The sequence below is a fragment of the Myotis lucifugus genome, unplaced genomic scaffold (assembly GCF_000147115.1).
Source record: "Myotis lucifugus unplaced genomic scaffold, Myoluc2.0 scaffold_12, whole genome shotgun sequence".
Taxonomy (NCBI): Eukaryota; Metazoa; Chordata; class Mammalia; order Chiroptera; family Vespertilionidae; genus Myotis; species Myotis lucifugus.
The window spans coordinates 2,199,737-2,212,077 of record NW_005871060.1 but is presented as its reverse complement, the minus strand read 5'-3'; the positions used below and the strand labels follow the sequence as shown (position 1 = coordinate 2,212,077).

At 35.3% G+C, this 12,341-nt stretch overlaps 1 protein-coding gene across 1 annotated transcript in view; it reads left to right on the top strand.

The window, feature by feature from the left end:
- ANTXR2 (anthrax toxin receptor 2) overlaps positions 1-12,341 on the top strand; it is a 135,092-nt gene that overhangs the window by 31,210 nt on the left and 91,541 nt on the right. Inside the window, exons 8-10 of the mRNA XM_006084525.3 lie at positions 878-938; positions 2,638-2,736; positions 4,502-4,571. Coding sequence (XP_006084587.1) covers positions 878-938; positions 2,638-2,736; positions 4,502-4,571 — 230 coding nt within the window. The remainder of the gene's footprint in view (positions 1-877; positions 939-2,637; positions 2,737-4,501; positions 4,572-12,341) is intronic.

Sequence of the window (12,341 nt, the reverse complement as noted above, 5' to 3'; positions counted from 1 at the left end):
AATCTCTTTGGTCAATCTCTTTCTGCATTTAAATAGACCTCATCTAGAATTTCTCAGATATAAAAATTTACTACATATGTTTCCTAATCACTAGGTGAAAAGTGGCTTCACTGGGAAACTGTCTAAAAACAGTTGCCCCCATTCAGAGATGCATAGTCAGCAACAAAATTCCCTCAGTTGAACCAGCTGATTTTTAGAGTCTGACAGTTTATATTTTCACTGTTGTTAAAGAAAGCACTGAAAATGTTATTTCCTGCTACAGTCCTTCCTTCCTGTTCTAGTTCTGAGCAGGAGATGCTAGAAACCACTGTACGTGCATTATCTGTTTTCAACTCCCGTCAAGAAAGGAATGCTGTGCAAAGATCATCTGGAGTTTGTCTGACTTTGATAATGTAGTGCAGAGCAGTTCTAAAAATAAAGACAGGATTGTTGTGTCCATTAAGAACGGCCTATTTCATCATTGTTGTTTTTCACTTGTAGCCTTGTGCCTTGTATGGCAGTTTCTATTTTTCAGGACAAGCTAAGAAGAGCCATTCTGTGTCTTTGCCCTGGGAATGCGGCGCACAGAGTCTGTGTTTCTGAGAATAATATTTGGCTCATACAAGGAGCCTGTGTTCTGCAAGTGTCATGTCTGATACATATAAGCAGTATCAGCATTCATACGAATTGAGGCTTTACAAAATAAAGCCTTAGAATACATACTGAAAAACAATACAGATTTCTAAGAGCTTGGTAACTGTGTATGTGATAGTTAATAGATTTTTCTCTGTCATCTGGTGAAGTTAAGGGGAGGACTCAAGATTATTAGCAGTCTTATAATTCACTTCACATGTTAAAATTTCATTCTATATCTTGGTCTTCTCTGTTTCCTTTTTAGATACTAGCTCGGTCATGCACTGAAATCCTGGAATTGCATCCCTCAAGTGTATGCGTAGGGGGTAAGTGGTTAGAATTTAAAAATACCATGGGAGAAAATGTGTTTTTTTCCTAGTTAAAATATATGATTTGAAACGCATGTTGGAAAGAGAATAGCAAAATTAACTTTTTTGGCATCTTTGTCTGTAAGAATTTTTAAATAATTCCTTGAAATATTTCTATTTTAAATTCAAATTTTTAAGACTGGAGTGTTATTTTAAATAATGAACATATTGTGTGACAGGCTTTTAGAGTCTTCTGTATATTTAGTTCATGGTTGAGACCTTTCCTATGACAAGTAAAATAAAATATGAAATTTTGTCTTTTATCTGATTATACAGACAGTCATGGATCTGTAGAGTTTGAGCTCCATGCTTTGATAACCAGGCCAAAGGCCAGTATCCACCAGCTCAGGGCACATAGGAAGTGACGTAGGGCTTGATGGCAGGAAGGAAGCAGGTGGCTTCTTTAGCTGGTGCTAAGTACAGACTCAGGTTTTAACACATCAAAGCCTTCCTTACCCAGAGCATGAGTCTCTTTGGCCTTTTCTATTTCTCATTCATGTCTGGCCTGGAGTTCATTTTAATCTGACTTTACTTAGGAAAGGAAAAATAATTTGTCTGGTGGGGGAGGAAATGTGCTGTGAAGTTGACCATCGGCCTCCCAACTGCAGGACATGGTGTTGAGTTCTGTACCTTCTAGTCTCCTTAGCTAATGATTACTGAGATGTTTAGGAGGAATAGTGCATTGGGCCATCCCAGCAGTTTTATAATTCCTGATTCACAGATGGGGAAACTGAGGCAGAGAAAAATTACTATTTGCTATTAGTAATTGTCTTATTAGACCCCTTTGTCTGACTGACTCTAAAGCCCATGTTCCCTTTCTACTGAGTCATATTTTAATTATTACCTGCATTTTATTTTAACTTATGAGTAAAATTCCTTTTATAACACACTTAATGGCCAGTGACATGGCAGTATTTTCTTCCATAGTTACTTATTATGTATGTGTTAGATTATGTGTTAGATAGGAGGTGTCTGAGGGGATTGAGAGCCAAACACTATTTAAACAGTTATAATATATCATCTTGCAGCTAAGCAGCACACATTTATTTGCCAATCAAGATTTTAGATGTTAACTTTTTTTTCTAGCATGTTATTTCACTCTCTAATGTTAAGTGACTGCTCCTGTTTATATACATAGAGTACAATAAGTTAAGTCAACTTTCTTTAGTGACTGGCCATAGGTTATCTGTAGTTCAAAATACTTTACCTCCAGTGAGTTATAAATTTGTATGCAACAAAAAATGAATGTGGGATTAGTAATGTGAAGAAGCTGTTAAAGAACTCTGTATGGTGTGTCATACATAAATTAAAGAAAACACAACACATGACAGTTCTAAGAACCAAAGCGCAGCAATCATTGATGTTCTTTACATTCCCATAACCTCAGTACCTGAAAACAGAGAAAAACAAAGAGGTTTTATTTCTTCTCATATTTTCCTAAGGAGAGAATGGGGGGAAGTTTGTGTGGTAGATAATATCTCCACTTTTCCCCTAAAGGGTCTAAGAAAGCACAGAGTTGGAAATAGAGCCATGTCTTCTTTGTTATCAGTTGGCTGAATAGTGTGAAGAAATTCATTCTTTCTACCTTGATTTTTCAAATTATATCTTTTTTTTGTAAAGCAGTGATTAAAATGTTTATTTTTCTTTTTACTTCTAGAGGAATTTCAAATCGTTTTGAATGGAAGAGGACTCAACTTGGGCAGTCGCAATGGCGATGTTCTCTGTACCTACACAGTAAATGACACCTACACCAAGAGTAGGTCCCCATAACCTGTGTTGCTTTAATACCTGCTGAGCAAGTCAGCCTCAGATGTTTTCCTCTTTTCTCAACTGAAACCAACTGTCCTATATTTTTTAACAAAGGAAAGGGAAATGAAGTCCCATGATAATAGAAATAGTAATAATTATGTAATTGTTATTTAATGAAGGCAATGTTTGTTCATAGCTTAAATGTTGGATGCTGTTCTGAGTAGCCTCATTACACAGACAATGGTCTTGTGGCTGAAAGAGTCAAATAACTTGCCTGTGGCGACACAGTCAATAATGGGCAGAGCTGAGAGTTAAACCCAGTTTTCCTGTCTGTACTCTGTGATGACTGCATCAACTGCCTGATTAACTGCATCTTTTTCTAGATTTATTTCTTATCACTCTTGCTTGAAAATCTCATTCACTTGGACTACTCTACTACTTATTGTCACTTGTTTTCTTTATCCAATTTCTCAATAATTTGTCAATTAGGTTTTTGAGACAGGCTTTTTGTCTTATATTTTATGTCTCTAGTGCCCACCCAGCATAGTGTTTATTGATTATAATCATATTTATGGAATTAGGTTCTATTTTTCCTAGCTTGGCTTTTAAAAAAGCAGATGAGTATAATGTTTTTATCTTCATTCTGAGAAATACTCCACTTACATGATCTTAGTATTCTGAGCATTTTGGGTTTCTGTTAAGACATTTTTCCCTCATTGATTATAGTGTCTTCTAAAATTTATACAGGAAGGCATATGCTACAACTCTGAACTCTGGTAGAATTATTTCTTGAGAGGTTCATCTGCAATTTTGCTGTTTATCTGATGGTACTAAACACTTCAATTAGCATAGCTTTGGTTACACACAGAGTAACTAAGTGTTCAATATGTGTTTGTTGAATTAAAGTGGTGATGATCTCAGCATGATAAATGTCATAATGAATTCCTTTCTTTTCTATTAAGATTATCATTTTGGTAAGGCAAGACAATAACATTTTTTAACAAATTCTCTTCGTCGTAGGTCCCAAAATTGAAGAGGACAAATGATTTTATTTTTATTCAGTAGTCTTCTGTACCTAAGCATTAGCTTTATCTAATTCCTTTTGATTACATAGCTGAATTGATTTTACTATAAACATATTTTATACTTGGCTACTTAAGATTAAGTTTATTAAAGTAAGTATTCAAATAAATAAGTAGAGATAGATTGTATTTTCATCATTCCCATTCTAGGATTATCCATTTGATCATGTAATGTGTGAATATTTATAGTCTAGATAATTTCCTCACATATTATTAAAATTACAAGGGAAACTTAAGCATGCAGCTTTATAAAATATAGATTTTATATTATAGACACAACTGTTTTATTAAACTCTTGAAATAAATTCATTCTCTTTTGGACATTCATCTTCGTTTTCCCATCATTTCTAAATTCTGCTTTTAAATATTTATACCATTTAAAAAATCTAAGGTATTTGACAAATTGGGGGGGGGGGATGATAATTTCATAGGGTCTACAAATGTATGTGAACTTAGTCTAAGTAAAAATGTCATGATTTATAATTTATCAATACTATGTATCAATGAAATATATAACTTCTATTTTTCATTCCTTTTTTCTTCTCCTTTTTCTATAGATGAGTGTCTGTTTTTTCATGCTAGTATATCTAACATTCCATACTTGAACTCTGATTGTCTTTGTCTTTCATATTATTAATAAACTGAGATTCATAAAACCCTTTACCAAGTCTATGGCATTTTATTTTCCAGGTGTAAAGCCAGTAAGTGTGGAGGGGAATTCTGTGCTTTGTCCTGCACCTAGTCTGAATAAAGTTGGAGAGTAAGTACTTCATTAAAAACATTTAAAAACATTTTAGCTACCGATTATTAGGGAATGGTGACAGATATACATTATTTGTTTTATTATATTTTTTGTATAGTTTGAACATGAAATAGTAAACCCTAAACAAACCACTCTGATTAGTACTTCACCTATACTCTTAGTTTAGTAAAGTCTGTTATATCTTATTTCTTAACTATTGATTAAAAAGCTATAAATATTTATCTGGGTGGGTTTGAGAACTATTGTTAGAGCCTTTAAAAAAATCAGAGCCACAGCCATTATTTTGAACTTCAGAGTATTTAATTTACACACACACACACATACACACACACACACACACACACACACGGTCCAAAGTGAGATTTTGACTAATTTGACTAATTGCTATAGTTTTTAAATATTAAGATTAAAGATAAAAATGAAAATGGCTCAATAAGGCACACCTCAGACTAGGAAATACTTTTGCTTTAATTTGTTTCTCAGTCCTGTCAAAGTCTATATTCTTATGTTCTTCAGTTAAAAAAAGGGATATTTAGTTTGGGAGAAGACCTTTATTTGAATGACCATACACAAGTAATTTTACTAGTAATTTATTATTTCCATTTATGATTTTTTATATCTTCTCTATTAAGAAGGAAATGATTGGAAACATTTAAAATATTCCCTAGCCCAATAGTAGTGGATACAATATGCTTATGATAATGAATAGGATACAGTTTTGTTTTTTTAGGATCACTTTCAACAGATCTTGAACCTAAAGTAGAGGACAATAAAATATACAAGGCCCCAACCCAAATTCTGGATTAGTGTTCAAATAACGAAGATTATATTTTTCTCGATGGAACCCAAGAGAATCAATCATGTTAGTAGTTTGAAGTTTACTTGAGCACTTATCTTCAGTGGATGCATAAATATTCAAGATATCTACTGAACATCACTTCGGGTCACCTAAGTAAATTCAGGCAGTATCAGCTGTCTATTTTAAATTGATTGAAGGAGTGCAAGACTTATTTTCTTTCTATAAAAATATTTATTTTGTGTTATGTAATAATCTAGTTTTATTGATAACATGCTCATGGCTGTATCAGGCTGTGTCTTGGAATTTGAAGCAGATCCATTTTGCCTAGAGCCAGCTTAGCCCCAAGTGCACAGTGAGACTCCACGACTTTCTGAGTAATCACTTCTGTGTTAGCAGTGATAAATCTATGGACTTGATGTTTGGTTCTATTTTAACAAATCTATAATTCCATATTGATCCTCCTGATCATTCTCTTCCATCTGCTCCTGTGGCTGTCTTTTCTGTCTTAGTCATTGGCAGCTCCACCTTTTTTGTGGTTCAGGTCAGAAACCTTTGATTCATTAATGATTTCTCTTTCATGCAGGCCATCAAAGAACCTCATTAGCTCTACTTTCAAAATATGTTCAGAATCCAATCCTTCCCCACCACCTCTACTGATACCATCCTAGACCAAGCTACTGTCATCTCTTGCTTGGCTTATTAGTCTCTCCACTGGTTTTTCTGCTTCTGTTCTTGGCAGGAGTGATCCTGTTAAAGCACTTAAAATTGTCCATAATGAGTTCCCCATTCCACTCACAGTTAAAGTCGAGTCACTGCAATGTTTTACAAGGTTCTACAGGATCTGGCCCCTCCTATGTCTCAGACTTCACTTTCCTTTTGCCCTTCCCATTATGGTCACACTGGCCTCTTTGCTATTACTTAACCACGTCAGCTTACTCCCGTACCAGTACTTTTACACTTGCTGTTCCCTCAGCTTGAAATGCTCTTCCCCTCATGGTTCACTCACTCACCTTCTTCGTCTTATTCAGAGGTCTTCTTCTTAGTAAGCTCTTCTTGGTCACCTCGTGTAATTATACAGTCTTATTGTGTCTCCTTCTTGCTAGGGTGGATTTTGTTTGCCTTGTTTCTCGCTTATCTCTAGCACCTTACACATGCCTAACCTACAGTAGATTCGCTAAATGTTTGTTACCTGAAGGATGAATACATTTTTCTCCAATACTTTGGTTTACTAGTTATATAAACAGTTAAAGGAGCGCATTTGGTTGCTGGGGGCAGGGCCTATATCAGGTCAGAGAAAAATGATCAGATTCCTATTTTGGAAGGAATGCCATTTAAGAAAGCAGAAAACTATCTTGGATTTTTTTTGAATATTTATATCCATTTATTTGGGAGCTTGCTTTGCCTGTAAACTCACGACCGTAAGGCACATTGTTGCAAGATCATGGGGGCTGAGGGAGAGAGACCAATATGAGGATCCTGGTAAAGGACAAAGTGAGAAAACTTCCTGTTTCTTCCTCCCTCCCCCGACTCCAGGAGCAAAGAGCCACAGGTTTCCAAGTCCAGGTGGCCTCCTCTTCACCCCCACCCTTGTTATCAAGCTTCCTTTAAAACAACACATCTTTAAATATTAAGTTCTGTTTTTGTTTTGTGCATTTTTTTTATCATACGAGTCCAAAAAAAACAATGCTTGGGAATTCATTCTCAAGAATTTATGTAGAACAGGTGGCCTAGATTAAAGCCTTGGCAAGATTCTTGGCCAAGCTGAATCCACAAACCAGCAGATCATGCACAAAGGCAATAGTTCTGATGAGAAATGATGAGTTACTCCTGTCAGGTACAGGATCCTAGAGTTGGTCAGTTTAGGAACCAAGGGCCTTCTGTCCTTGAAAGTATGAAACCAGGTCTGTGCCAATTCAATACTGCTGCTCTAGGAAGCAACAACAGCTACAGATAATAGAAACACGCAGCACAAGAAAAAAACCCTGTTTATATTTTATTGAGTAACAAGGAGCTCAGAATAGTCTGTTGTATTTATTTGCCTCCTGCCAAGCCCAGAGCTGCCTCGGGAGAGGATGCCGATTGACCTTTTCCAGAGTGCCTCTTTTGCAAAGTGGTAGGCTGTAGCGACAGGTGTTTCTTCTGTTCTTTTTTTGTGGATGACCTACCTCTTCCAGAAACCAAGGGAAAGAAGCTGACAAACTGCTTAGAACGTCTGTGTACAGTTCAAGTGCATAGTGATTTCTGCGCTGCTCTTTGTGTTCAGACACACCGAGTTTACCATATATGTCAGGTTTCCTCTTGGTTGCCTGGCCTGACAATGAAGCTGATTGCAGACAGATGATTAAATACGAATTGAGCACACTCTGTATGCCATGGATACGCCGTGGAGGCACTCTCATCCCTCTGGACAGTGCAGGGCCCTTGACTCGCCTGAACCAAACGACCATCAGCACATTTTCTAACCTGTGCTTTCTGTGTGGGAATCCCTTCTCCCTCCTGCTAGGAGAATGGATGCAGTACCCCCGGATATTAGCCAGTGTGCCTTCTGAATGTTTTTCAATTTGTTATTTGCCGAGAATAACTGAGGAATAATATTTTATGTTTTAATTCTAAGAGGGAAACTAGGTTTGGGGTTTCTTTCTTGTGTTGTGTTTCGGTTATCTTGGATTTTTAATAGTAGTGTCTACTTAAGGAAGACACCTTGCTTTCTTCTCCAAAGTAATTATAAAATGCAACATGCCTGGTCTGTCCCAGACACTGAATGTGCTTTCTTTAGAATTTGCCTTTGGGCGTAGTCTCCTTTTGAAGAGACTACCATAGAGACTGCTGGTAGTCTTTAGTGACTTGTAGATAGGCTACATTCATGAGATGTGATTTTTAAAGATCATATAGAGCGTAATAAATATCAGATATGACACCCTCTGTTTGGCTTGTGACACTAATATTTCACCTACAAGCAAACTGAGATTGTTTGGGGAAGGAGCTTAGTCTAAAGTCATTACTTTTGATCTTTTTATTTTTTGAAATCAAGTACATTATGCCACTGAGGCAAAACTTGAGAAGATTTTCTTAGTGTATGAGGTATTTAGGGACATCATTATTTTTTCTACTAAGTATGTTGCAAGTAATTTGGAGCTTTCCTTTGCCTTGACTTTTCTTCAGATGCTTTTGTAGCTCTCTTCTGAGATTGGATTAAAATCAACACAGCCGAAACACTTTAGCCTTGTAAGGTGACGGATGCTTAATATGCTTGCTTAATTATCTTTTGGCTAAGGTTTCAAACCCATTAAGTAGCTAGTTAGTCTATATTTCAAATGAACACATCTGGCCCAGCAACGAATGAAGGTTTTTCCTGTGTGAGAGTGACAGATGTGACGATGGTTCCCCCTGTTCCCTCACTTAAATAATTAACAACAGGCTGGTGAAGTAGCCTTAGACAGACAGTCTCAAAGCCAGATGTGTAGTCTTAGAGCTGGATCCATGGGCATGTGCCTCATCTCATTAGCCTACTCTAACAGTTCCTTTCTCATCTTTATGTTATATTTCCTGAATTACATTTGTTTGAGGATTCTTTCTTGAAAACCCAGAGCTCATGAATTTTGGGTTGAAAGAGGGTTAACATGAAATTGTTGACTTGGCGATGAGAACGAAGGATGTAGCAGAGTAGTTAGGACATAGATTTGCATTCGGAAATTGATATGGAGTAAACAAAAGTTAAAACCACCTGGGCAACTCTTATGCAGGTATATCACCAGTTAGCCTTGTTGAAGTGGTTCTTCAAAGTACTTTCTTTGAGAAAAATCTTTCATTAAATTTCTTTATTTGATAGAGATTTTTAGAATAAGTTGAACAAATTCTTAATATTTAAACAGAAGGTATGTAAAGGTGGTAGTAGTGAGGTTGTTCTTTTCGATTTCTTTCATTGGACAGAGTTTAATTTTAAAATGTCACACGATTAAACAAATTGTCTTACCAAGAAAACACAGTAGATAGTTTGGAAGCTTTTTTCTGCTAATGGTTCATTTGCACCAAACTGTCTTAAGTTTGAATAGAAAGGACTCTGTGAAGGCCTTTGAATCCTCCCCATTCCAGGGCAGGCGCCTCGTGGTGTACAGTGCAGGTGTTAGCCGTATTTTCAGGATGGGTTTATTCTCTGACCCTTGTTTAGTGAGACAGCAGCAATAACACAGCTGCTCTGCAATAGTTGAGATCTCAAACCTGTAATTTGGCAGGAAGAACAGAGCAAATTGGGTAAATATACATAAACACATTGTGAAGAAAGAAAAACAGAACAGAATGAACCGGAGCCTTATCCTACAGTTTGTTTGATAGAGATTATTTAAGGAGGCATATGGTATAGTTAAATGTGCTTTCAAAAATGTTGGCCAGAATCTTCTGGCAAATATGAAATAAATATCTAAATCAGATGAAACTGATAGTATTAGTTCTCTTAAAAGGCACTGTGGGAAGACACTTGACAGAGTGTTTTTAGTAAGAAGTGGAGGAATATCAGCGAATGTGGAAAATTTTTATCATCTGGTGCTGATGGGTCATTGAGATGAATGGTGTGGTAGACTTGGGATTAGTGCCTGAGTTGATAATAGAATCTTTTTTAAATTTTCCTCCACATTGTTATGTTTCTAATATAATCCATTTTCCTGGAATAAATTGATTAATTTCATTACTCTTTCTTGGTTGGACAAATTCTGCCTTTAACCTAGCTTCTTACATGAACACTTCTTTTCAATATACCTATGTATGTACACCTATACAATCTCTCATTCCATTGTCTTAGTAGGTGGTAATACAGTCACAACTTAATTCTTCTGTTTTCTCTGATGAATGAGACTTTTATTTACTTATTTTTATCATGGATACCAGGACGTTCTTTATGTCTTTATTTTGGATATAAACATTGATGTGTTAAGGCTGAGGACACTCTCTGTTTCTCTATTTCGGTACCTGCCCTTCAGTGGTGGAACTTTTATCTTTCACATGGTGTATTGCTTTCTGATTACATATAAAAATGTGATAAGTTTACCTAATCTGCATTTTATTTCTATTTTAAATATTATGTTCTGTTCTGGAAATAATTAATTTAAGCCAATCTATGGGTGGCCAACAAGATGTTGCCGAGTATGGAAATATTAATTAGGATGAACTTTAAAATTCTGGCAGAGTTGGATTCAGGAGTGACACATCAGCTCTGTGCAAACATCAGGCCTGGTCTGTCTTGTAAGAGATAGATTTGACTTATTCTCTATTGCCCCAAGTAAAGGAGAGAGAAAGAGTGGAAGGTAAAAGGAGACACATTTCAGTTCAATATTGGGAAATCTTTCTAACAATTAGAATTATTTAGAGAGTGCTTGGTAACGAAAAGTGTTCAAAGAGGGACAGCTATGTGATGAGGTAGAAGATATCCTTAAATATGTATGTAAAACCTCTTATTATCTGCTTCTAAGTTTTATATTATTGAAGCTTCTGCTATTACTAAGACACTTGACATTTTTAGATGAAAGGCACCAAAAATTGAGTGATTATTTCTAAGTGCCTTTTTTGTATTTTATTAAAATATACAAATCAGTTAAAAAAAGAGGTTATTTTCAGTGTAATACTGAAAACATTTACTATACAACATAGCTGTTATGTGCTGTACATCTCTGAATATAGCTTTGTTTTTCTTCTGAAAACTAGCAGTCTTCCTGACTGTAATCTTTGTTTTAGTTATACATATATTTTGAGATATCTCAAAAATAAATTACTTTATTTAAAAATCTTTTAACCATATTGAAGAAAATATTTTAGACAAAACATTAATTTATATAAATTTATAACTAGAAGTGAATTCTTCAAAGTATTCACAAATATGAAACTTCATTTTTCAACTTGTAATCTTTATTATGCATAAAGCTAACTTTTAAAAAGCTCTGCAGAGTATTTAATAGTAGCACTTAATTTCAAAATATCTTAAGTCACCTTAATTTTAATAACTTTCTGAGTAGTTGCCAGTTTAATTTTCAGTATGTGCAAATTGGAGGTAAATTATTTATTACTTCCAGCAAATGTCTTTCACAATTTTATTAAATTTTTTCACCATTTTTAATGGATCATAAAATGGCAGTCTTTTATTGGATATTCATAAAGTCAGTAGCAAATGAATACCTTGCAGATAGGTTACTATAGATTGAAATGTCAATCATATTTCATGGAGTATGAAATTTCTCAGATCAGAGTAGCTCTGACATATGGCACTGAACTATTCCCCTGTTTTGGAATTGTCATACATCTTTAAAAATTAAATAAAAGCACTTTGACCATTAGGCCTTCTTACATTTTATTTAATGAATTACATATCACAATACTATTTAATATTTTCTCAAATGGAATAAATTTAGTTTTATCACAATTAATTGAGTACCAATTGATATTAAAATGCACTTCAAACAATCTTTTTGTTATGTTAGATTGTTTGGGCTTCTTCTATCCATCTACTTGGGGAAAATTTTTTTAAATATGGAGCAAAGAGTAGAAGCAATTCTAAACAATGTAGAACCAATTTATAGAAAAGGAACTTGAAAGAGCTGTTAGTTCTCAGCCTATCTTCCCAGACCACCATGTGTTATCTGTACTATGGGCCGGTCCTGTCTCAAAAGGTTCTTCCTTATATTTCATGAACTTCACTTTCTCACCTGCCTGGCTGTTTCTTCTCAGATGTGACCTCAGGCTCTTCTTCTTGCAGTCCTTTAACTCTCAGTTTTCACCATGATTGCATTTCTGATCCACAAACACATCTTCTCTGCTTCCTTTTCTTGCTGATGAGCTTCAAATCTTCAGACAAGATCTTTTCCTTAGCGTAAAACCCACTATTCAAATGTCCACTATCCAGATGTCTACTAACTCACTTATATTTCCCATAGTCACCTTACTCTTGAAGTTCCCAAGTTAAACTCATGTATTTCTGTTCAAAC